Here is a 26,979-nt window from a genome sequence, read left to right as displayed (position 1 = left end):
CTGTGCTGTGCCATATTTCCCGTCATATGTCTTCCCCTGTCCATGGTCAGTTGATGATGGATGGCGAGATGTATTTGGTTGTTACTGTTTTATTTGCTTCCAACGTTCATCTTTCTTTGCTTTCTGCAGGTACAGACAGCCTCAAAAGCTTGCAGGGTGATTTTCTGTGCCATTCTCACAGTTACTGAATAATAATGGGACAGAAGCAGGAGACACTGGGGCATTTACTCTATGTGGAAAGCAAATTGAACTTGCAAACACTTTGCCCATTTAAAGTGCAAATCATTATGAATGCCCAAAATATGCTGCGTAGAGATACATTCCAGAACGGAAATAGTCGATTTTGATTAAAAGATGTACATATTTTATCACACAGAACTTTGAACACTGGAGGCGCAGTCAGGAAAATAGGAACGAATGACTGAAAAAAAGGAGGATTTGCTTGGACACAAAAATGAACAATGGAAAAAAACCACAATGCAGTTTCATATGTATGTATATGTTTTGAAAAATTATTGACAGCACAGTTCTGCTTTACACTTATAAAAAAGAGTAAGAATCGGGAAATAAATGCAAGCGCCTTTCCGAACAATCTGGAAGGACCCTTGTGTACAACGGAACTGCAGTCAGCCTGCACCACCTTTCCTCACTGAGGGAAGGGTTGATTCGCAGAGGAATTTGTGGAAGCAGATGTCCGGTTCATAGGTCTGGAAATTCTTTGAACTCATTGTTTATACATTCAAACAGACACCATGGAAAGAAAAGAGAGCAAAACAAAATGAGAATGAGAGAAAGAGAAAAACAAGCAAAAGCTGCAGGAATACAAGAGGGATATAAGAAAGACTGTGTGAGAACATAAGTGGACACAAAAGTCAACAATGTGAGCTGACTTTTCCAGTGAACATCCAAAATAAATGCAATCCCTGCTCTTTTTGTGCACACAAATTTGGAAAGGGATCAGAAGGCAGAGCATACAAGCAAATTCCAATTCATGAAGTACGTAAGGGGCGGGGTGGGGGAGTTTAGAAGATAGCAAAGACCTGTAGCCATAAACCCGCTTTTCCCATACAAACTCTTCTTTAACCACACCCAAGAGGAAATTTGAGAAGAATGTCACATTTGTAATACAAGCAATTCATACCGGTGGGTGTTCTGTATAAAGCCCACTTCCCTTTGGCAAAGCCTCTTAAAACCCACCCACGGGGATAGAAAAAGTGCTAGTTTTGTCCCAGCTAGCCAGAAGTTCTTCTGTCCTTGTGTGCCTCATGTTAGGCTCCAACTTCAATGGAGTGAGGGGAGCAACCTAATGTAGATACACCCCACCTGCCAATAGACATGCGCAATGTCCCACTCCAATCTTGCATTTGTTTTTGCAGATGAGACATCTTGGTGGAACCTGTTGATCAAGTGGCTCTTCTGCACAAAGTAAACAAGAGACTGGGGAAGGAAGAAAATTTGAAGATCACTCATCAGATGAATTCAATACCCCTAAATGAACTGTATATATACACCCCCAAAGCAAGGTGTGTGGCAAAGTTCAGTGTATGCTGTGAAACACCTTTGGTAGGTGGGGGCAGGACATACGGAGCTGGCACTGTATACATACTTTTCAGTCACGGGCACAAACCCTTCAGGATCCATCTTCAGGGAAGACCTATGAATATATTCCCAGCCACTTCAACTGAACTATGCAGGGGCAAAGCCTCAATACCTTGATGCAAACAGCTTGCAAATTCTAATCTAAGGATCCATTTTTATACTTCTCTGCCTGGGACACAGTCGGTTTCATAAAATCCCAGAATTACTGGGTCACTCATTATGACACCCAACTCAATGGGAAAAGGTAAGGGTGAAACCTGTATTCACAGTCCTACAAGTCTCTTGAAAATACTGAGCCCCTGGCTGCTTTGGATGCTCTTGCCTCAGCTGTTGCGCTCCCATCCTGCAGACACATTTGTAATGGTGGTCTAGAGAGTTGGGGCCCATGAAGATGTCAATCTCACCTTATGTGTGCATACAGTTCAAGAACTTGATCCCTGGGATAGGGATCCTGTATTTAAATGTTATATGCCAAAATATCAGTAAGGAACAAAATACCCAAATGCAGCAATTTCAATCGAGACACAAGCCCTTCTAAAAGTAGTGTCATCCCCCAAGACAGGACTTGGGACAAAGGGGAACTTCACACTCACTTCAGCAAACACTTAATGGACCTGATCACAGTAGGAGAAGGGGGGCTTCCTGTATGGAAGATCATGTATGTTAGCTACCCTGCACCAAATACAGATTGAACTCTGAGACAGAGTAACACAGAGCTCTAGTCTCCCAGGGAAGACACTTGCTGCAATGCAGGAAGGTGACTGACTGGTGGCGAGCAGTGGGTTGGGGCAGATGAGTAAAAATAACTGAGGTATTGTGACAGAGGTGGAGGGGAGTAGTGGAACAAACACTTCCACTGCCATGGTGCAAATACTTATGGAAGTCTGCCCAAGTGCATGACTTTGTTAAGAAAATCAAGTTATGTTTGTGCAAATGATTACGGAACTAGATCAGGGACCTCAGCACGAGTTATCCATCTCCTGGCAATATCATTTCTGGAAACTTAGGCAGGAGAATAGAAGTTAGGAAGTCTGGTGCAAGGGTTCCGGAATGGCTCCCTCTGTCACTTTGTCCAGCTCTGGCTGTTCCAGGAAAGTCACAAGCGGCTCATACAAGCTGAAGACCTTCTCACGACTGTGAGTCTTCTCATGCTTACGGAGGTCAGAGTTGCTGATAAAGCCCTTGTTGCAGTGTGGGCAGGCATGGGGTCGTACTCCAGAGTGAATCTTCTCATGCTTGCGCAGTCCTGAGCGGTCCGAGAACGACTTGCCACATTCCAGGCACTGGAAAGGCTTCTGACTTGGGTGAGTCCGCTCATGCTCCTTCAGCTCACTCAGGGAGAGAAACGTTATCCCACAGTGAGTGCAAGCAGGGGTACCTGTTTGTACAGTAGAATGATTATGTTTGGGCAGTTCAGCTGTGTCCTCTAGGACTATGTCACACTTGGGGCATGGCTCAGTCTGTGCGGTTCGATGTGTCTGCTCATGTTTGCGAAGACTGGAGGACACCATGAAGGTCTTGTCGCACTCCTGGCACTTAAAGGGGCGCTCACCTGAGTGCACTCGGTGGTGCTTGGTAAGGCTAGAGCGCTCAGCAAAGGTTTTTCCACACTCAGGGCATTGAAAGGGGCGCTCGCCAGTGTGCACTAGCTGGTGCCGTTTAAGGTCCCAGGATGCCACAAATGTTTTGTCACATGATGAGCATTTGTATGGCCGCTCACCGGTGTGGATGCGATGGTGCATAGCCAGGTCAGCTGGCTGTCGGAATGACTTACCACATTTATCACACTTATATGGACGGACACCCAGGTGAGCTCGTTGGTGCCGACGGAAGCTAGATGGGTCTGAGAACATCCGGCCACACTGAGGGCAGAGGTAGGGCTTCTCCCCTGAGTGGGTACGCTGATGGCTTTGGTATGAAGAAAGTTGGGTGAAGTCTTTTTCACATAGCTTGCACTTGTAAGGTTTCTCAGCAGCATGGATGCGCAGATGGCAAGTTAGCGAGGAGGAGCGGGAAAAGGCCTTGCCACAATCCGAGCACAGGAATGGTTTCTCGCCAGTGTGAGATCGCTCATGATTTTTCAGATCTTTCAGCTCACTATAGGTTTTCTGGCAGGTGGCACACTGGTACGGTCTCAGCCCTGCATGAGTGCGCTGGTGCTTACGAAAGACTGAGGGGTCTGCAAATCCCTTGCCGCATTCCTGGCAGTTGTAGGGCTTTTCACCAGTGTGCACACGCAGGTGGATCTTCAGCTTGGACGGCGTGGCATAGCACTTGTTGCACTGTTTGCAGCTGAAGGGCAAGTCTCCGGTGTGAGCAGTCATGTGCACCCGTAGGCACATAGGCTGCATGAAAGCCTTGCCACAGTCCTTACAAACAAAGGGTTTCTCGCCAGTGTGGCTGCGGCCATGGTTGCGTAGCTCGAGAGCTGATTTGTAGGCCTTGTCGCAGAAGCTGCACTTGAACGGGCGCCGAGCCCAGTGGATCTGCTGGTGCTTGCGTAGCCGGGACTTGTCCCTGAATTCCTTGCCACACTCGGCACAGTTGTGTGTAGTGTCATGGGTCCGGCCATGTCGCAGCACCCGCTGCACACTTGGGAAGGACTTGTTGCAGGTTAGGCACTTATAGCGGTGGCCAAATCTGGTATAAGCTGTGGCGTTAGGCACTCCATCCACATCCAAGGAAGGCTCATTCTTGACTTCTCGTTCTTCAATGCCCTGGGACTTTGGCATCTTGGTAATAGTGTTCTGAAAGAAAAGACAGGGCAGTCAACACCAGGGCAGAGGTATGATCGTCCACACTCATGTTAGGTAAATTCTTTTAGTTACCCTGGGATTTGATAAACAAGATGAGTTGAACGTGCAAAATGTGAGCACTCTCTGACATGCTTTGGAGAAATCAAAACAATTAGTTGGTACACACAATTAGTAATCGAATTTAGACCAAAACACAATTTAGCTCTAAACGTATAAATTATACCAATTGTGGAGCTTCACAAAAACCAAACACTTTCGATGAGCTACTTGCTTGCGATACAGTAGTAGAAGTTAAAAATAGGAAAACTATTTCATCCATATGTTCAAATGGGTCAAATTTTGATCCTGTCCAAGTTCAAAAATTTGGTGGGAGACAAAGTTTTGGTTTTGAAAAAACTGATTTTAAGATAATTTGGTCATGGTCCATTAATTTATTTATTTAATGTTTTTATATACCGCTCTTTTCACCAGATTGGAATTAAGGTACTTTCCGGGGAACAATTGGAGATACATACCAGGCGCTTTACGAGGAGCTATGAGAAATGTTTTATTTTAAAACCCACATAACAGCATAGTAACGCATCGGGGAGGGGGCGAGGGCTGGTGGGGAAGAGAAGAACTCGGGAGATGAAGGGAAGGCAGGAGGAAGAGCATATAGGAGGAAGATGAAACGTACTGTTAAATACAATAAACAAGGGAGGTGCCTGTATATAGATCTAGATCTGCAAATTAATCACCTTTAGAACATTTCCTGCATCAAACTAGGTATTATGGACAGTTTCTGTAGTAGAGTGGGGCTAGGGTGGAGAGGCATGGTGGAGGTATTTTGGGTAGTGTTTGGAGTAGGACTGTGGTCTTAGAACAAAGTGAAAGAACCGGCAAAGGTCAATGAATCCACAGTTCATATGGCTTTGTTTGCACCTCTATTCTTGGTCTTCAGGCACCGTTATTGAAATCAAACATACTTATTTATGACCTGGAACACTCTGCCTCTCCACCTCGGGCAATCACTATCACTGTCTCAATTCAGGAAGGACTTCAAGACCTGGCTCTTCGACTGAACCACAGTGCCTTCAATGGACTAGCAATCCCCCCCCTCCCCCAGCGCCATGAGACACTTACAGGTGAGTAGGTGTACTTACAAGCCACCTGATTGATTGCTTTGTGTGTTAATTTGTTCACAGGGACATTTTCATTAAATATTTTGTACAAAAGAATAGTTGTGGAACATGGGACAGATGAGAATCGCTCGTCATATTACACAACAAATCTAATCAACAAGAGCAGGAGCAATGAGGAGCCTGGGTGCTGCGGTTTGTTGGTGGGCAGCGAGGAGCGACAACGTAGACATGTCTAGACCTAATATACCAACGGCAACATAAAAGACAGTATCAGAAGATGATCCCTTTTTAGGTCTCGCTGAGCCAGCACATACGCTGCTCTGCGAGACATTTAGTGTACGGGTTTCTAAAGTGCTGCCACAGGCTTTTGGTGGCCTGGCGATTGCGTTCACGCGCGCAACCGCCATCTGCCTCCCTTCCAGTGGAATCACTTTCACGTGCTGCTGCGCGCGCATCACCAGCGTGTTTTTTTTTTTAAACATTACCAGAAGCCTCCCGCGTCGCGCGGCCAATGCTTGTTGAGCCTGGGTCCTACTTCCCAGACCTTCCGTCCCAAGTACCTGAGGATCGAGATCTCCAACTGGGTAGAACTTGACATCCTTAAACATGTCCTCGGGGACCTTCAGCTCTTCCATGGCCTCGGCCCGCAATTTCGTCCCGCTACCCCTGCATCAGCAGATGCTACTTCCAGTACCCAAACAACCAGGCCCAGCGTGTTCTTTCCGCGCCACAGACTGAAGCGCCCCGCCACCTGGAGCCACCGAACCGCCAGAGCCAGCGCGCGCCTTGACCTGTACCATTGTGCTGGCTTCTGAGGGGGAAACAGACACACAGTACACCTAAAGACTCACTCGGTACTGCTTTTGCTATGTAGGCACTGTATTTAACAAAGCCAAATAACGCATATTGCAAGTCATTTGCGGCAATTATTCTTTTTGTGCATGCGTGCCTGGTTTTATGGTACAATAATTAACTATTCTTAATGGTACGGACAGGAGGAAGAACCCCTAGACAGGAAGAGAAACAAACTGCAGTATGGGATGGGGTGAAAAAGGCACCTTTTGAGTGGAAGTGGGCGGGTTGACTCCCTTGCCAGCCCCCAGACCCGTCATATGTGTGTTTATAGTTCCCGCCCCTCGGTCAGTTACAGACACAACCTGCAAACGGAGTTTATTTTCAATTCTAAAACGGGAGCTGAAAAGATGCATCCATGCAATCGCCATCTTAGGTGATGTTAAATCCCCCAATTTCGAACTAGAGAATGGCACCAAACAACGTTATAAAGTGCAACAAAACACCAAAACAACATTAGGCGCTTTTTTTTGTTGCCGTTTTATATAGCGCAAACTCGACTCGAAGGGATCTCATTCGCCTTACAAGCATTAACAAAGCAACTAGGTATTTTTTTGTAAATGTATCTGACTTAATTGAGTTTATTTAAGTCTGACTTTACAGTTAGGGACATATTATATTTTACTGTTTTCAACCCTGCTAAGTGCCTGGCATCACCGTTCAGTCTAAATCGCTAGTCATTCCCGCACTAGAACCTTTTGTTACGCAATTTGGGGAGTTACTCTGCTCTCAAAAGTACTTATTCTTTATGTGCCACCAGTGTGAACAGCTATTTGCCAGTGCGCTGAGAAAGATTCTGAAACCAGCATTTAGCTACTTCCCTGCGTTTGCAGCCAGGACAGATAAGGGTTGAAGAAAAGATTAACAGTTGTCGTGGTTAAACCATACATGCCAACATTTTAAATAAGTAAAGTGGGAGATCATAAAAAAAAAAAAAAACAGGGAAATGCATTTACCCCCATTGACTTCTATTGAAGGAAGGCAATTTCAGGCTTGAGAAAACCAAAATAAAGCACATTTTGGCTTAAAAAAATCAGGAGTCTCCTCCCTGAATCAGTTCTATTGTCATGCAGGGTTAAACCTCGGACAGTGTAGACTGTTTGGGAGGCTGATGGTGGGTAGTCCCAGCTCCCTACAGAGGCAGGTAACTTTAAATACAATGGCAGTATGCCACCAGTGAGCATGCCATGCCAACCTGCCAACCCTCCTGATTCATGAGGGAGACCACCGATTTTAAGGCTAGTCTTCCGCACTGCTAGTCACTTGATCCTGCAAGACAGTGCATAACACTTGCATCACACTCTCCCTGCCCTGCCATAGCGCTTTCTCTGTGCTCCTGACAAGTAAAAACAAGCATTGGCATAGCCAATAGGTCTTGCCTTTGGGACCTTATAAGAGTTTAGCCATGCAACAGTTGCGGTTGTTTCAACAAGGATATTTTGCTGCATAACTAAATACTTATAAGGTCCCAAAAGCGAGACCTATTGGCTATGCCAATGCTTGTTTCCTTCTATCATCAGGTGATATTTCTTCAGTGCTGTGGATAAATTCTAGTGAGAGGTGCACACTCTGATTACTTGGGAAATTACTTCCGGAGGAGGGTTACTAACGAAATGATTGGAACCTAAATGGATCACACAGAGGTTTGCTGATGTCAGAAGATTCTGATTGGTGGACCTCCGGCAGCAAGCGCAAGTGTATCTGGGTATGGTGCTGCAAATGTACCCTGGCGATTATTAGCTCCGAATACTGGTATCTGCAGTCTGTAGAGGGCCTTGTTTCTGGCTGAGAACCTGCTGGCTTGATAACGATAAATAAAAATAATTGGAGTGCTTTAAGAGGTTGCAGAGCATTCTGGTGGCAAAGCAGAGAGCCTTATTTTACCGCTGGTAATTGGCCACTAGTAGAATATTACAGTACTTTAGCTCACTGAGTACCCATGGATTGATTAGCGGTTTGGCTGCGGGGAGTGGAATAAAGAGTCACATCTTCCTTATATTTATAAAAATAATCTTTACATTCAGAACCTGGTAGTGCGCTGCTATGGCTTTGGCAGTGATGAAAGATTCTAGGTATATGGAGGGACTAAAAAGGGTGCCAAAGTTTCTGGCAGAGAAAGTGTGTCACAAAGGAAGTGAACTGAGTTGAGCACGGGCATGGGTGTCGAAGATAAAGGAGAAAACAGGACCTCCGTTTTTGAAGAGTTCAACAGTAGGGGATACTGACAAGCTGACTCACAGGCAGCTTCCAAACAAGCATTTGCAATGCAATAGGTCTCGCATTTATAAGAGTTTGAGCTATTGGCATTGTAAAATTACAATGCCTTTTATTTATGTTTTGGTATTAAAACAAATAAAAGGCATTGTCATTTACAATGTCAGTAGCATAAACTCGCATAAAAGCAGTGTGTGGAGTGCAGCAGTGTGCGGCGTGCAGCAGTGTGCGGCGTGCAGCAGTGTGCGGCGTGCAGCAGTGTGTGGCGTGCAGCAGTGTGAGGCGTGCAGCAGTGTGCGGCGTGCAGCAGTGTGTGGGGTGCAGCAGTGTTTCGTGTAGCAGTGTGAGGCATGCAGCACTGTGTGGCGTGCAGCAGTGTGCGGCATGCAGCAGTGTGTGGCGTGCAGCAGTGTCGTGCAGCATGCAGCAGTGAGTAATGCAGCACTGTGCAGCAGTGTGTCGCGTGCAGCAGTGTGCGACGTGCAGCAGTGTTTCGTGTAGCATTGTGCGGCGTGAAGCAGTGTGTGGCGTGCAGCAGTGTGTGGCGTGCAGCAGTGTTTCGTGTAGCAGTGTGCGGCGTGCAGCAGTGTGCTGCGTGCAGCAGTGTGTGGCATGCAGCAGTGTGTGGCATGCAGCAGTGTGTGGCGTGCAGCAGTGTGTGGCGTGCAGCAGTGTGTGGCGTGTAGCAGTGTGCGACGTGCAGCAGTGTGCGACGTGCAGCAGTGTGAGGCGTGCAGCAGTGTGAGGCGTGCAGCAGTGTGAGGCGTGCAGCAGTGTGTGGCATGCAGCAGTGTGAGGCGTGCAGCAGTGTTTCGTGTAGCAGTGTGCGGCGTGCAGCAGTGTGCGGCAGTGTGCGGCAGTGTGTAATGCAGCAGTGTGTAATGCAGCAGTGTGCGCAGCAGTGTGTGGCGTGCGGTAGTGTGCGGCGTGCGGCAGTGTGCGGCGTGCAACAGTGTGTGGCGTGCAGAAGTGTGTGGCATGGTTGGTAAACAACATGAAAAGCGGGCATCAAAGGAAGGGTGGGAGGGAACGAGCATATGGGGTGTGAGTTATAACGAAAGTTAATTGTTGTAAGAGGGGATGCAGGAAGTGAGGCCGAGCGCACGCTGGCGAAAGCAGTCTGCTGCTTTCAAGTCCGATGCCAGCTTCGCGCTTGAATGCCTCACATGCACTGGCCATAAACCGCATTCCTAAGTTCTTGTGCCCCTTACTAAATCTCTCTGAATGCGTGAGGTGGCGCATGAGCAGGAAGTAGCTGGTGGCAAATGGAATGCGCGTGGTTGTGCACGTAACCGCCACCCGATCCGCCTGGGAAGCCTTTGGGAGCATTTTCTGAAGCCCCTACATAAGTCTCGCTGAGCCCCTACATAAGTCTCGCTGAGCGATCGCTTACGCGATAGCCAGGCGAGACCTAAAAACATCACTCACAGGATTCCCACTTCATTCGAAATTGAATGCATACAAAGCCTTCACTGAAATCAGAATACTTACATTTTTTTTTTTTAATTGAAGACTACGGTCAATGCCCACAAACAGCCAATTGCATTAAGGTGGTTTCCTCCGTTGAATTGATCCCCCCAATGTACGATAAGCAGAAGATGACTTGAGTGAAGTCCACATTGTCAAGGGACAACACCTTCTTGGATTTTAAGTGATCCTGACTGGGGTACTAAGGCCGGGGTTATCCAAAGCCAAGACTGCTGAAGGCCGAGTGCCTCTTCTTGATCCCACCCCATGCTGTTTTTTTCCACCATGCTACACTTCCCAAATTATCTTATGTTTGTGAGGTCCTTTTGATTCTGTTCTTACTCTTGCCACTTTTTCCATTCTTTTTTACTCCTCCTTTCTCGTATTCTGCCTCTCTTTCTTGCACTAGGTAAAAGCTAGATAATCAAAATGAGGTACTGCTTCCCAAACTTTTGTCCCAGCTGCAACCACCGGCACTAATTAAGCCCTGTGCCCCCATTAGCTGCAGGCAGCACCTCGAGCAGCGGTCTAGGGGATTCGGCCTCCATGCACAATCAAGATTTGACATAATGTGAGGAAGGAGGCGGATGTCTCCGCTGCGTCATAGTTTCCCGGAAGCCTGTGGGCCGCCTGTTCCTCTAGGCCTGACACAGCTTGGTCAGTCGCAGATTTGGCTCATGGTGGCTGGGACTAGTGTCGGAGGCGGGGGGAAGTGTTGTGGTAAGAGAGTGAGAATAAACAACCATGACCTGGCAGGGGTGTTTGCTCTCTTCCTGTATTCTGAGAACTTGGTGTCTGTAAGCGCGGCAACGAGAACAAACCGGAGGAGGGTTCAGGGGTTCACTGTGAGAAGAGAATGATGATGGGGGAGAGAATAAATAGAACGTGTGTGGTAAATAAAGGAGAAAGGACTGAGGGGCTGATGGAAAAGAGGGGCAAAGGAACACAGGAGCTGGAGGCAAAGACACAAAGGACAGTGAGACAACGAATAAGGGGATGAAGAAAGGGGGCGTAGAGAAAAGATGAGAATGAGAGAAAAGAAAACGTGAGGAAGTGATAGAAGGGACAACGGGAAGCAAAGAGAGGAAGCACAAAGGGAAGCTGAGAGAAATGATAAATGGGAAAGAAGAATGGAATAATGGGGAAACCCTAGAGGAGACAAAGGATGAGGCAAAACAGCCTCATACAAGAGTGAGGAAAAAGGGACAAAGGAGAAAGTAAGCGGGAGGAAAGAAAGAAGGCAGAGGGATATGGAACAAAAGAAGTGGAGGAGAGAATAATGCCAGAGTAAGAAAGATGAGACATAACGAAGGCACAAAGACATGGGAGAGGCCACATGAGAGTAAAGAAAAAGGGAAAAAAAGAATGGATATGGGGGAGAGAGGAGCAAAAAGTACAAAAAGGGGCAGAGAAGGCAAAAGAGGACAATAGGTGTGAAGAGAAAAAATAAATTTGGGGTGAGAGAAGAGAAGGCCACAGACGAAAGGCGACAGAACAAAGTGGCGAGAGGAACAAGAGAAGGACAAAGAAGGGAGAAAAGTGTCAACAGGGTGAGAAAGAAAATGGAGAAATAAACAGAGACAATGGAGAGGAGAAAAAGCAAAAGGAAGGAAGTTGGGCATTAGACAGAACAGGCAACGCAGAAAGGAAACAAAAAAAGGGATGGGCAAAAAAGGAGCAATAAGAGAGATGGGGCATACAAGAGATAAAGGATGGGAAAACGAGAGAAGGAATGCATACCAAGTGAAACAGAAATAAATGCCACCTGAGGGCGTGACCTGCGGTAAAGGAGGAGAGTAAGAGAAACTCAAGAGTAGAGGGTCAACATGGGCAAATGAGGAGACAAAGTGGGATAAAAGGAGTAAAGGGGCAAAGAGAGAGAGGGAAAGGAAAATGTACTAGGAAAGGGGTAATGGAAGGGGACAAGAAGGGTGGTGTTGAGGATTGAGATTGATGGAGGGAGAGAGTAGTGAGAACAAAAAGAGTGAGTGATAAGGGACAAACGAAGGAAAACGTGGGCAAAGAACAGTAGAGGGCGACAGAGTGAGAGTAGGTACAAAGAAGGGAGAAGGCATAAAGGAATAATAGAAAACAAAAGAAAGGAGAAAGAAGTTCAAATAGAAAAGAAAAAGAACCTTCCAAAGAAAAAGAATTTGAAAGAAAAAGAATAAATGATTTAAGAGAAGAAAGGGCAAAGGAAGGAGAGAAGAAAAAAAGTGGTAGAGAAGAGCTAGAGAAAGGGGAATAGAAGCACGTTAAACAAGCATTGGCAAAGCCAATAGGTCTCACCTATGCAAGAGCTATTGGCTTTGCCAATGTCTTTTAACCATGTTGTACAGCAGAGTGGCTGCAGTTTAGCATGGCTAAAAGTTAGTTATGTGGTGCAGAGTGGCATATGGGCTGGAGTGTAGTAGGGTAGAGTGTAGTGGGGTAGAGTAGAGTGGGACGGGGTAGAGTAGAGTGGCATAGAGTGGAGCTGTGTAGTGTAGAGTGGAATGGTGCAGTGTCGTCCGTACAGTGGTGTAGAGCAGCATGGCGTAGGAAAGCGTGGTGTAGAGCAGCTTGGAGTGGCATAGGGTGGCATGGCCTAGAGGAGCATAGAGTAGAGTGACAAAGGGCAGGGTGGAGTAGAGTGGAGTATTGAAGTGTGGAATAGCATGGCGTGGTGTAAAGTGGAGTGTCAAAGTGCAGTTGCTTGTCAAAGAATTGGAAATAGTGTAAAATGGAGTAGAATGGGGTGGGGTAGAGTAGATGGAGTGACAGAGTAGAGTGGTATAGAGTAGAGCAGCGTAGAGTGGAATGGTGTACAGTGTTGTATAGGTGCATGGCATGGAGCAGCGTCACATACAGTAGCATGGCATAGAACAGCATAGCATAGCATAGAGTAGCGCGGAATAGAGCAGCGTGTAATAGAGTAGATTGGAGTGGCATAGACTGGGGCAGGGTGGCGTGGCCTAGAGTGGCATAGTGTAGAGCGACACAGAACAGGTGGAGTGGTGTAGAGTGGAGTGATGTGGAGTAGAGAGGGGTAGTGTGTGTTGTGGCGTAGTGTGGGGTGGCATGGTGTGGTGTAGAGTGGAGTGTCAAAGTGGAGTGTCTTGTCATATACTGAGGTGGAGTAGAGTGGAGTAGAGTGGCGAAGAATGGAGAGCCATTGAGTGGTTCCGTGTGGCACAGAGTGGTGTGACATAGAGTAGGGTGGTGTAGAGTTGGGTAGTCTAGATTGGCATAAAGTAGACTGGAGTAGCATAGAGTAGGGTGGTGGGGCATAGTGTGAAATACAGTAGGATGGCACAGAGTGGTGGGCACAGAGCAGAATGGCATGGAGAGCCGTGGAGTAGCCAAGAGTGGACTGGCATAGAGTGGCGTAGAGAAGAGTGGCACTGTATGGAGTGTCGTAGTGTTCTTTAAAGTGGTACTGTGTGCAGTGGGGTGGAGCTGCACAAAGTAGAGTGGTGTGGAGTACAGTGGAATGGAATGGCATAGAATGGTGTAGAGAGAATGGGCATAGAGTAGCGTGGCATTAAGTTGTGGCGTGCAGCGGCGTAGAGTTAAGTGGTGTAGTGCAGAATAAAGTGGCGTAAAGTAGCACAGTTGTGGGTCTAAATTAACTTAAACAAGGAAATTAACTTAAAATCAACGAAAAAGAACAGACGTGCACCAGCAAGCATCATGAAGGTGTAAATTTGTTTTTAGTGTGCCATGTGTACATTATAACAGCTTAAACCAAAGCATGTAAAATGTAATGCATGAGTAAGTTAAAAGATGCAGGAGTAGATAAACAATGTCCAAAAATGTGTTTGAAAAACAGAACGAATGGAGAAAGCAGCACACGCGATCAGTGGACGGACACTAGTTGAATCAATATGTGCTTGGTCCATGCGCCACAGAAAGAAAAGGGGGTGACACCGACACACATTGGTAAATTAGGTGGCAGCAAAGAAGAGTGAAAATGAAGCCAACAAATGGTAAGCAATGGGAGGGCTCCACGTTCTTCAATGTAAACAATACCTCTTGCAAGCGAGAATGCATGCAGCACATGATCGGTCCCAGGCAAAACTTAAAAAGAGCAGGTGAAGGGAAAAATAAACAGAAACTCAACAAAAAGGGGAGAGAGCAGAGTCATTAGAGGGGTAAACATGGGACGAAAAAGAGGGACAAAAGAAAGAAAAGAAGGAACAACAATTGGGAACAGGATGACAAAAGAGAGGGGACAAAATAGTAAAAGGGGACAAAGAAGGGCGAGAAAGAAACAAGAGGGGATAAAAGACAGGATCAAGGGGCAAACAAGATGAAGACAGTGGGCAAAGGTGTGGAGGGGCAACACAGGGGGAGAAAGAGGCAACAGGGGTGAAGCAAGGGGGCAAAAGAGTGTAGACAAAGGCAAAAGAGTGACAACAAGGGTACAAAAGACTAGAAGCAAAGGTGCAAAAGATAGGAAGTGAGGGGCCAAAAGCTAGGAAGCAAGGGGGCAAAAGAGATGTTAAGGGGAAAAAGGTAGGAAAGGGGCAAAGTGAGTGCACAAAAGAGGAGCAGGGGAGAAAAAGAGGAGTGAGGAGCCAAAAGAGGTGAAGACGGAAGAGAAGGGACAAAAGAAGGGGAGGATTGTCAACAACAGAGGGAGGAAATGAGATTAAGGAGGGGGTAAGAAGGGACAAATGAGGGTCGAGGGGAGAAAAGAGTGAGGAGGGGACATAAGAGGGTCGGAGAACCCAAAGAGAGGAGGGAGAAAATCAAAGGGATGCACTGAATGAGGGAAAAGGTCAGGGGAGAGGTCTAAAGCTGAAGGAAGAGAGTCAAAGATGAGGGGGGGGGGGCAAACACACTGGTGGAGGAAGCCAAAGAGGGGTGTAAAGGGTATAAAGGGTGGGAGAGGAACAATGCATGTATACAGCAGAAAAGGAGAGAGGGCACAAGTGGTGGGATGAAGGAAGAAGAGTGACAATGAAGCCAACAAATGGCAAGCAATGGGTGGGCCTACCCTTACACCAGAGGTGCATAAAGTGAATGTGGCCAATCAAATGTGTCACATTGATGTTAGCAACCTGGTCTTGAAGAAATGCCTAAGATCCAGTTAGGCCATAAGGCATGAAACCTGTTGACCCTATGGCTTTCATCTTGAAGCTGTCTAGGTTCATTGGCTCCTGTGACAGCTCCTGTATTTTTACTCCTGTCAAGGGGACCACCTTTTTAAAGCAGTCGTCGAAATGCCTTAGACTATTTTAAATCACTCAGCACACCACTCTACACATACATCCTCACACGCACTCATCATTACAACTTCAAATCAGAAGCTCTCCAATAGAGAGTCCCCTCGAAGGGCGCATTGGGCATTGCAGCGCCGGCCCAACGAGGAGTAGCCCAATGATGAAGAATGACACTCATCTGGGTGTGAGAGGGATATCACTTCTGATCACTCGTATTCTTTTAAGTGGCACATCTCCAAATACTGCTAGCTCATAGCCCCAAAAAAACATTAAGTACCTCTGATGGCGCTTTCTATTCCAAAGTGTATGACCAAGTGGTTTTTATGTATAATTGCATCGGTCACATCAAATTTAATGCTATCCATCATATGACTTGTATTGCTAGCAGTGCACTGTGGGGAGCTATGTTTGCTTATCTTGCAATTGCTTGTGAATTCCGGTAATTTTAGATCATAACTTCCATTTGACTATTTTTTTACTACAAATTTTGTATCCACGAATATAATTAATAGCTTACTGATCTCAGCATTAAAGTAAACCATTCTTTGACATAATTGTTTTCTAATTCATAATTATAAAATTTCGGAATCTCAGTTTGTCTGGAGTCGAACACCTGCTAGTCAGACCCTTAATGCATGCCCAGTGAGTACGGGCTGCAAAGCATTGCCTTTTGAGAATATCCCTGATAGTCTCACAGGGCACAGCTCTCCACATTGCCTACAGCAATTTCTGGATAAAAGCTGTGGCCTTCAGTTATACTATGCACCCAGACCTCACTGCCCACACCACCCTCTGGAGACCGACAAATGCTTGGCACATGAGTGTCTTTTGACACCCGCTTTTCCCAGCGGCAGCCTTTGACTGTATTGAATGGATACTGGATAGTGGCAAATGCGTCCTGGGGAGAGGATGTAGCCTAACGGCTAGGGTGGTCGATCTCAAATCTGGGGAACCAGGTGTCTCGGCAATGATGCTCAACATCCTGTGATTCTGGGCAAGTCACTTAATCTCCCTGTGCCTAACAAAAATGAATGCGTTCTTGTGTAAGCAACTGGTGCTCATGTAAAGCGCTCCGATACCTGATTGCGCTATGTAAAACAGGGGGGGGGGGAACAAATGCCAACTTGCACCCAGAGTCAGAGTCAATGGTGAGGGCCAGAGCTGTTCACTGAGAGCTGCTGGTGGTCTTTGGCCTTGCCATGAACCAAGTCCTCCTCCTTCCAGTGCCGGCAAAGCACTGGGTGCAGAGCATGACCTTTAGCCACCCCCCATGCCCAGCCATATTAAGCCTAGTGACATATGGGTGTGACCTTCAACCGTGCCCAGTGAACATCCTGTTCAGGGTTTTGCCTTTGGCCATGCCCAGCACCCAGAGTCCCCACCTTGAGTGCCTGAAGGACCTCTAAGAAGTTTCCATTCTTTATCCAAATTTGTGAGGGTGGCTTCAAAGGATCTTTAGGCCTATCCACAGGTTCTTGGGCATTAAATTAGGTTACATTTAAAAGTCACCTGCAAAATGTTCATACAAGTTTGCCTACTTTCCTCCGACCTTTCAAGCACCACCACTAATATCAAGAGGAGGTGGGCATTTATCACCCCTTTGTTGTGTACTCATTTCGCCCCCTAAAGTTTATTCAAAGCATTCGTGGAGAAGATCAGTGTCTGCAGGTCTTATAAAACCGTGAACGCAGGAAAATCAATAGGATTCCACCTCACATTTAATCCGAATTGACAAAGCCCCTACGTCTCGGCTTAATGCGCTATTGCATGGAAAACTTTGCGTTCGCTCCTAAAAGCTAGGCATATACAAGAAATGAAAGGCAGTCTATTTTAAATGACTATCTTGTTTACATTGCAGGTTTTTTTGTGTGGGCCAAAGTTCATTTGGCGAGTAAACCTTCATTAAAGTTCAGTATTGTTTCTGTGACAGACAGAAACCAAGGGCTATGATAAAAGGTTCCCTGCCAACCAAGCTTTGTTTCACATAGACACAGAAAGAGGGTTGCAGTGCAAGTAAGGAAGCCTTCCATAATGACCTTCTTTTGTTTTTATGAGTAACAAGCATTGGCGGATCAGGAGGCTACTGGCAGCTCTGTGCATGTTGCTGCTGGACAGGGAGTCAGGTAGGAAGCGGGTGGCAAAAGAAGTGGGATAGGGTGCTGAATAACGAGGCACGGAGAAGAAGAGGCATGGAGGTGAAACAAATTGTGGGAAAAGAACAGGCGACACGATCAGGCAGCGAAGGGTGAGACACCAGAATAAGCATTGGCAAAGACAATCAGGCTCGCCTACGAGAGAGCTATTGGCTTTGTCAATATCTTTTAGGCATGTTGTACAGCAGCGCAGCTGAAAATAAAAATAAACAATCATTTGCAATGCAATTAGTCTCGCATTTGTGGATGACAATGTCTAGGGACTGGAATCTAGAGAATGCTAAAGTGATTCTGGTATATTACTGACCTCTGCTGGTCGTTTTCTATCAAGAAAGTTAAATAGAGGCAGTTGCCAGAAAAAGAAAAAAAAAATAAGTCTCTCAGCAGAAAGCAATTCTGGTATTTGACTGACCTATGCTGGCCATTTTCTATCAAAACAGTTATATAGAGGCAGTTGAACAGAAAAAAAGTCCCTAAGCAGAAGCAGACAAGTCCTAGAGCTCTTCTCCAGAACCCACATAGTACATACACATGAGTATATACTAAAGTATATACAAGAGGTCTTGAATGCTCGACCTAAAAAGCGCTATTACACAGCCAGTGCTGGTCGCATAGCACCTTTTTATAATTGCTGGCGGAACAGTAGACAACATGGGATAAGGGAGGGCATGTGGGGTGACAGCGCAGACAATGGAGGGTGTGGGTAAAAAAAATGACTGATGCGGTCAGCTGTGGCTCTGTTACAGCACTTTTATGTTTTGTTTATTGAGGGTGGGAAACAACACAGAGCAAGGGGACGCGGGAGGCAACATGGAGGGAGGGCAAGATGTGGGGGCAACGCAAACAACGTGGGTTTACGGTGAGGGTTGGGGGTAAGCACGGACAGAGGAGCAGAACGAGCAAGCACACAGACAACAGAGTAAAAAGGGTGGGGGCAAGCAACAACACAAAGAAAAGCAGGAGGGCGGGTGGGGCAGGCAACAACATGGACAAAATGGAAGGAGGGAGGACTGGTGGGGGCAAGCAACAACAGTTGGGAGCAGTCTGATTGGGATCAAAAATAGGCTTGGGCATCCCAAAAAAGTGCCCACAATTATGGACCGCGACCTTTCAAGAAGCATTGAGTTGTTAGTAGTAGAGGGTTAATTTTGGGAGAATGTTACTGCAAATAAAGCCTTTTATAGCTTATAGAGTCAGTAACATAGGGCAGGACTGAAAATTTCAGTATTCTACTTCATCTCACCCACGGGTCTCCTGACACTCATCTTCAGGTCCATGATTCACACTTTGCACACGCTCCCCCTTGATATTCTTGAGTCCCCTCGTGGCCAATAGGCCCTAAAGTTCATGCTCATGCAAGTGGAAAAAGAAGACAATCACTCAACATCTTCTCATTTTATTGCTCCATTTACACATATAATCCACACAAATGTAGGACCATCACAAAATATTTAGATTTTTAGCATCTGTTTCTATCAAATAACATTTATGGATCCTTATATATGGGAAGTCTGTGCATAGGAGGTTGGTAGGAGGGCAGAGAAGTGAGACTTAGGATTCCCAGAGATAGGAATGCCTCAGATTTTTACTTCATAGTAACTTTGCCCTCATTTGACGAATGTCCAAGACACTCATCAGACTTATTGGTTTTTGTACATTGGCAGATGATGCAAAGTTTCACATTGATTCGTTAAGGGGGAGGTAGGAAAAAAGGGGTGTCCCACAACACTTTTTACACCAATTAATTTTCCATAGACTTTTTACAGAGACATAGCAGCAAAAAGAGTAAACGAATTTTCATGAAATTTGGCTGCCATTTAGGGGCCGATTCCAATCCTGGAAAAAGGCTGTACAAATCGTTGTATGGAGTGTTTTTCCCGTACAACTCGTACCCGGTAAACTTTTCTTACAACCTAGGAAGTACGATTCGTACAGAAAGCCTCTTTCCATACAAATCGTACAAAAGACCATACAGCTAAAATAAAACAACGATTCTGATCCGGAACAGCTTGCACGCGACGTCTGTATGTATTTAAGCAGCGGTTTCCAGCCCAGCAAGTACGATTCGTCCCTACGGCACTCCGTACGGCTCTTTTCTTACGGGAGCCAAAAACAGCTGTAAAAGCAGAGTCCCCAGGGGTACGAGTCGTACAGGCATACGCCCACGTGCGTTGTGTATGTACGATGCGTACCCCAACATTGTGTATGTACTGTGCGTACCCCCAACATCGCGTATGTACTGTGCGTACCCCCAACATTGTGTATGTACTGTGCGTACCCCCAACATCGCGTATGTACTGTGCGTACCCTAACATCACGTCCCCCAACATCGCATACCCCAACATCACATACCCCAACATCGCGTATGTACGCACCGTACATACGCGATGTTGGGGTACGCGATGTTGGGATACACGATGTTGGGGGTACGCACAGTACATACGCGATGTTGGGGTACACGATGTTGGGGTATGCACAGTACATACGCGATGTTGGGGGTACGCACAGTACATACGCAATGTTGGGGGTACGCACAGTACATACACAATGTTGGGGTACGCACCGTACATACACAACGCACGGGGGTGTATGCCTGTACGACTCATACCCCTGTACGACTCGCACCCCGGGAACAACTTTTACCGGGATACGAGTCGTACAAAGTTCGCTTCGTAGCGGGTAATGGCATTCCCCGTGTACAGGACGTTTTCTGTACAAATCGTAAATCGGAAAGCCGATCCGGATCGTACTAGTACGGTTGGACTGCATTTTTACAATTTGTACGGAAAAGTGTCCGGGTCTATCTGGTACAACTTTTCCCGATCCGATTTGTAAGGATCGGGCCGATACGTACAAATCGGATCGGGAAAAGTTGTATTTTTCCCGTACGAATTGTACTTCATGGGTCGGATGGAACTTGTACGATTTGTATGGAAAAATTTACCGATACGAGTCGGACGGGAAAAAAAAATACAGGATCGGAATCGGCCCCTTAGTGTCTAGATTAATCTTTTTGGTATTAAATATAAGTGGGTAAGTAGTTTTAAGGTAGTAAATGTTTGTGAAATCTCAGGCCACTGGATAACGCAGTAATTTCACAGTACTTGCCGATGACAAGGCAATATATGATTGGCTAATGGCTGCCTTAAAAGTAAAAGGTATCCATGTTGTTTTTAACACACTCTGGTCTGTGTTCTGGGTTAGAGCCTTAGATAAAGGTAAGTAGTAGGTTTTATGTTTTTTCTCTACCTATCGCCACTTTATTAAAGTGCCTTTACAATCAACTTGTTTTATCGTTTCATATTAAATCACTTGTACTAAGTGAAATTATAGCATTTATAAAAACACTTAAGACATATCAAATGGTATCATTTGTTAGAACACTGTGCATGGTAGAGTGGTGAGTTATAGTTGATGGAGTCTGGCCAGTGAGTTGACAACACTATGTATGAAAGTGCGCGAGTAATAGTAACTTGAAGAGGGGCATAAATTAGAAATTTAAGGTATAACTATAACTTTAGAATTTCAAATGTTTGTGTAGTGAAAGCTTGGTTTGCATAGAAGAAATAAAGTCTTTCTAACTATAAGTTCTAACCTTCGTTTTTTTATTGAAAATAAAAATCTCATATATACACACACACACACACACACATACATATATACATGTGTTTGCGTAGACACAAATTTTCTTCTAACTCTTGGTCTTCTTAAAAGGAGGAGAATGTTGGTGATGTTTAGCGTTTAGCCAGTGACACGCTGGGGGGACCCTTCGGTTAAGCGTTCATGGTCTGCAGTGGCAACACAAATCAACAAAAAGGATCCGAGGTATCGGAAACCAAGAACTGCCACCCCACCCAAGGAAGCAGAGGAACTGCTGTCAAGTGCAGTCCATCACTGTAAGGAGAGACGGGGTCACTGTACCGGCGTCTCTGGTTTTTGCTGAAATTGGGAAAGTGCGGCTTGAAGTTGAGGCAAGTAAGGCAGTTTCAGCAACAGCGCTGTAGTTTCCACCTGACCACAACAGATTCAGCAGTCAACACGAGCCAGTGAAAATCCAAGCTGAAGGTGCCATACATGCCGGCCAACCATCAAGCTGCATTATGGGAGTTGCGGTCTTTCATTCTAAACGGCACGAGTGGTTCCGGAGCTAAATTGGATCAGGTGTGCTTCCTTCACTAGAAGGAAAGGCAGGACTATTTGAAGGACATTAAATAGCAAACCCAGAAACCCAAGGTATTTGGAGAAAAAAAACTCTCTCTCTCTCTCTCTCCCCCCCTCTCCCCCTCCCCCTCTCCCTCGCTGAATGCAGGGCTGCTCAGTTATAAGGCACTTTAGTTTTGGTTTGCCTTATGGCTCTTCCTTTCACACATTCAGTCTCATTATTTCACTTATGCAGGTCCTTTTCAGCTCTCCTTTCTCCCTTTGCAGAGCCTACAGCTTTTAGCGATTTCGCAAATCGCTAATTTCCGGCAAAATTATTTGTGGAGTGAGATGTCTGCGATTCTTCTAATACTGGACAGTAAAATGAAATCTTCTGAACAACTTTCCTTTTTAGGTCTCGGCTAGTGTTGCTGCGCACAAATGCGCAGCTCGCTCGGTGAGAATTAATGATTTCGAGTAGTTTCAGTAAAGGGCTTTAAGCCCGCCCCTCTTTTCCATTGGCCAGCAATTGGAAAAGAGCTTTTTATGTCGTGTACTTTTGGCTTTTTCAGCTGGCCCACTTGGACGGGCTCACCTGATTTCCTTCTGCCGTGAAAGGTTTCTTATCTTTATGGGGCCATGTGTTTAAACACATGGCCCCATAAAGACAAGAGATCAAGGCTTGTTTTGTTTTCCCCCTCGTAGCTCCTCAACTCCACTCTCTCTGCTGTCCCCCCCTCTCCCTTCCAATCAATCATGGGGCTCCTTAATCTGCAGACTGCATGAAGGCCTCCGACCCTGAGCTTGTTAGGACTTGAGCCCTGACTTGCTTTTGGTGTTTTTGGACTAGTACAAAGTGTCGCCTATGGCACCTCCCGCAGCTGCCCCCTGTTCCCCGTAGATTCCAATGTGTAACATGATGTTCTGCCATAGCGTGAGTGGAGTAATAAACAAGGCGTGTCAGGCCTCCCCTTTTAAAGCGTGACGTGGTGCACCACAGCGAGACGGTGGAAATGCCCTGCTGGTTCCTGAGCCAGGGGGGAGGCCAGCTGACCAGCAGCGAGGCATTCATTTCGCATGCCTCTCCAGTTACCGCATCCAGACGAATTTTAAGCCCCCCTTCAAGGTTTTAGTGTCCACTTTGTTTAACAGCTCAAAACAGGTTTACGTTCAGGGTGGTGTTGCCTCGCACCGCCCCAAGCAGCTGTTGAGGACTAAGGTGCCCACTGCAGCCCCTCGCCGGGAAGTGCAGCGCCTTGAGGAGCAACTGCAGGCTTCTTCCCACTTCCCTCTGTGATGTGCTCTCTCTGTGTGCTTCCTCCCCACTTCCCTCCATCATGTGCTCACCATGTGTGCTTCCTCCCACTTCACTCTGTGATGTGCTCACCCATGTGTGCTTCCTCCCCACTTCCCTCTGTGATGTGCTCACCCATGTGTGCTTCCTCCCCACTTCCCTCCATGATGTTGCATTACCGCATCCAGACGAATTTTAAGCCCCTCAACCCCCCTCCAAGGTTTTAGTGTCCTCTTTGTTGAACAGCTCAAAACATGTTTACGTTCAGGGTGGTGTTGCCTCGCGCCGCCCCAAGCAGCTTTGAGGACTAAGGTGCCGACTGCTGCCCCTCACCGGGAAGTGGAGCGCCTTAAGGAGCAACTGCAGGGCCTTGAGGGGCAGCTGTTCACGTGACAATTGCAGGTCATTGGGTAAATGACAGTAGCTTCAGAACTCAAGGTAGGTGAGGCGTGCTTTGCATTGCGAGTCTGGTGTCCGTGAGGCTCAGGGGTTCCATGGAGACACAGCCCTCCTCCCCCATGTATGGAGAAACCCAGCCCCCCCTCTACTTACGGCGGAGGCAGCCAATCTATGTGCATGTGTGTGCTTCCTCCTCACTTCCCTCCGTGATGTGCTCACCCTTGCGTGCTTCTTCCCACCATGATGTGCTCACCCTGTGTGCTTCCTCCCACTTTCCTCCGTCATGTGCTCACCCATGTGTGCTTCCTCCCCACTTCCCTCCGTCATGTGCTCAGCCTTGCGTGCTTCCTCTCCACTTCCCTCCGTGATGTGCTAACCCATGTGTGCTTCCTTCCACTTCACTTGTGATGTGCTCACCCTTGTTTGCTTCCTCCCACTTCCCTCTGTGATGTGCTCACACATGTGCTTTCTCCCCAATTCTCTCTGTGATGTGCTCACCCTTGTGTGCTTTCTCCCCACTTCCCTCCATGATGTGCTCACCCTGTATGCTTCCTCCCCACTTCCCTCCATGATGTGCTCACCCATGTGTGCTTCCTACTCACTTCCCTCCGTGATGTTGCATTGTGATTCTGGTGTCCGTGAGGCTCAGGGGTTCCATGGAGACACAGCCCTCCTCCCCCCCACGTATGGAGGAAACCAGCCCCCCCTCCACTTATGGAGGACGCAGCCAATCCCTGTGCATGTGACCTGCTGAGACGCAGAGTTTGCTTCACTGCTGTCAAAATGTGAGCTTGGACGCACGCTGGTTAAATATTGAAGTTGACAAAAGTATTGGGGTGCTTTACATGAGTACCAGTTACATTAGGCACGTTCATTTTTGGTAGGCACGTGAGAAGGAGATTAAGATGTGCTCCCCTTATGGGATTCCTCCCCACTTCCCTCCCTGATGTGCTCACCCTGTGTGCTTCCTCCCCACTACCCTCTGTGACGTGCTCACCCATGTGTACTCCTCCCACTTTCCTCCGTGATATGATCACCCATGTGTGCTTCCTCCGTGATGTGCTCACCCATGTGTGCTTCCTCCCCACTTCCCTCCGTGATGTGCTCACCCTGTGTGCTTCCTCCCACTTTCCTCCGTGATTTGCTCACCCATGTGTGCTTCCTCCACACTTCCCTCCGTCATTTGCTCACCCTATGTGCTTCCTCCCCACTTCCCTCCATCATGTGCTCACCCTTGCTTCCTCCCCACTTCCCTCTGTGATGTGCTCACCCTTGTGTGCTTCCTCCCCACTTCCCTCCATGATGTGCTCACCCTGTGTGCTTCCTCCCCACTTCCCTGTGTGATGTGCTCACCCATGTGTGCTTCCTCCCCACTTCCCTCCATGATGTTGCATTACCGCATCCAGACGAATTTTAAGCCCCTCAACCCCCCTCCAAGGTTTTAGTGTCCTCTTTGTTGAACAGCTCAAAACATGTTTACGTTCAGGGTGGTGTTGCCTCGCGCCGCCCCAAGCAGCTTTGAGGACTAAGGTGCCGACTGCTGCCCCTCACCGGGAAGTGGAGCGCCTTAAGGAGCAACTGCAGGGCCTTGAGGGGCAGCTGTTCACGTGACAATTGCAGGTCATTGGGTAAATGACAGTAGCTTCAGAACTCAAGGTAGGTGAGGCGTGCTTTGCATTGCGAGTCTGGTGTCCGTGAGGCTCAGGGGTTCCATGGAGACACAGCCCTCCTCCCCCATGTATGGAGAAACCCAGCCCCCCCTCTACTTACGGCGGAGGCAGCCAATCTATGTGCATGTGTGTGCTTCCTCCTCACTTCCCTCCGTGATGTGCTCACCCTTGCGTGCTTCTTCCCACTTCCCTCCATGATGTGCTCACCCTGTGTGCTTCCTCCCACTTTCCTCCGTCATGTGCTCACCCATGTGTGCTTCCTCCCCACTTCCCTCCGTCATGTGCTCAGCCTTGCGTGCTTCCTCTCCACTTCCCTCCGTGATGTGCTAACCCATGTGTGCTTCCTTCCACTTCACTTGTGATGTGCTCACCCTTGTTTGCTTCCTCCCACTTCCCTCTGTGATGTGCTCACACGTGTGCTTTCTCCCCAATTCTCTCCGTGATGTGCTCACCCTTGTGTGCTTTCTCCCCACTTCCCTCCATGATGTGCTCACCCTGTATGCTTCCTCCCCACTTCCCTCCATGATGTGCTCACCCATGTGTGCTTCCTACTCACTTCCCTCCGTGATGTTGCATTGTGATTCTGGTGTCCGTGAGGCTCAGGGGTTCCATGGGGACACAGCCCTCCTCCCCCCCACGTATGGAGGAAACCAGCCCCCCCTCCACTAATGGAGGACGCAGCCAATCCCTGTGCATGTGACCTGCTGAGACGCAGAGTTTGCTTCACTGCTGTCAAAATGTGAGCTTGGACGCACGCTGGTTAAATATTGAAGTTGACAAAAGTATTGGGGTGCTTTACATGAGTACCAGTTACATTAGGCACGTTCATTTTTGGTAGGCACGTGAGAAGGAGATTAAGATGTGCTCCCCTTATGGGATTCCTCCCCACTTCCCTCCCTGATGTGCTCACCCTGTGTGCTTCCTCCCCACTACCCTCTGTGACGTGCTCACCCATGTGTACTCCTCCCACTTTCCTCCGTGATGTGATCACCCATGTGTGCTTCCTCCGTGATGTGCTCACCCATGTGTGCTTCCTCCCCACTTCCCTCCGTGATGTGCTCACCCTTTGTGCTTCCTCCCACTTTCCTCCGTGATTTGCTCACCCATGTGTGCTTCCTCCACACTTCCCTCCATCATTTGCTCACCCTATGTGCTTCCTCCCCACTTCCCTCCATCATGTGCTCACCCTTGCTTCCTCCCCACTTCCCTCTGTGATGTGCTCACCCTTGTGTGCTTCCTCCCCACTTCCCTCCATGATGTGCTCACCCTGTGTGCTTCCTCCCCACTTCCCTCTGTGATGTGCTCACCCATGTGTGCTTCCTCCCCACTTCCCTCCATGATGTTGCATTACCGCATCCAGACGAATTTTAAGCCCCTCAACCCCCCTCCAAGGTTTTAGTGTCCTCTTTGTTGAACAGCTCAAAACATGTTTACGTTCAGGGTGGTGTTGCCTCGCGCCGCCCCAAGCAGCTTTGAGGACTAAGGTGCCGACTGCTGCCCCTCACCGGGAAGTGGAGCGCCTTAAGGAGCAACTGCAGGGCCTTGAGGGGCAGCTGTTCACGTGACAATTGCAGGTCATTGGGTAAATGACAGTAGCTTCAGAACTCAAGGTAGGTGAGGCGTGCTTTGCATTGCGAGTCTGGTGTCCGTGAGGCTCAGGGGTTCCATGGAGACACAGCCCTCCTCCCCCATGTATGGAGAAACCCAGCCCCCCCTCTACTTACGGCGGAGGCAGCCAATCCATGTGCATGTGTGTGCTTCCTCCTCACTTCCCTCCGTGATGTGCTCACCCTTGCGTGCTTCTTCCCACTTCCCTCCATGATGTGCTCACCCATGTGTGCTTCCTCCCCACTTCCCTCTGTCATGTGCTCACCCTGTGTGCTTCCTCTCCACTTCCCTCTGTGATGTGCTAACCCATGTGTGCTTCCTCCCACTTCACTTGTGATGTGCTCACTCTTGTGTGCTTCCTCCCACTTCCCTCTGTGATGTGCTCACACATGTGTGCTTCCTCCCCAATTCTCTCTGTGATGTGCTCACCCTTGTGTGCTTCCTCCCCACTTCCCTCCATGATGTGCTCACCCTGTATGCTTTCTCCCCACTTCCCTCC

General features: G+C 47.6%; 1 protein-coding gene across 1 annotated transcript in view; it reads right to left on the bottom strand.

The window, feature by feature from the left end:
• Positions 1–478: 478 nt before the first annotated feature.
• The window catches only part of ZNF668 (zinc finger protein 668), a 43,228-nt gene continuing 16,727 nt past the window's right edge, over positions 479–26,979 (bottom strand). Inside the window, exon 2 of the mRNA XM_085618721.1 lies at positions 479–4,346. Coding sequence (XP_085474847.1) covers positions 2,622–4,331 — 1,710 coding nt within the window. The 5' untranslated portion in view covers positions 4,332–4,346 and the 3' untranslated portion in view covers positions 479–2,621. The remainder of the gene's footprint in view (positions 4,347–26,979) is intronic.

The sequence above is a fragment of the Triturus cristatus genome, chromosome 7 (genome assembly GCF_964204655.1).
Source record: "Triturus cristatus chromosome 7, aTriCri1.1, whole genome shotgun sequence".
Classification (NCBI taxonomy): Eukaryota; Metazoa; Chordata; class Amphibia; order Caudata; family Salamandridae; genus Triturus; species Triturus cristatus.
This window is presented reverse-complemented; position numbering and strand designations above follow the sequence as displayed.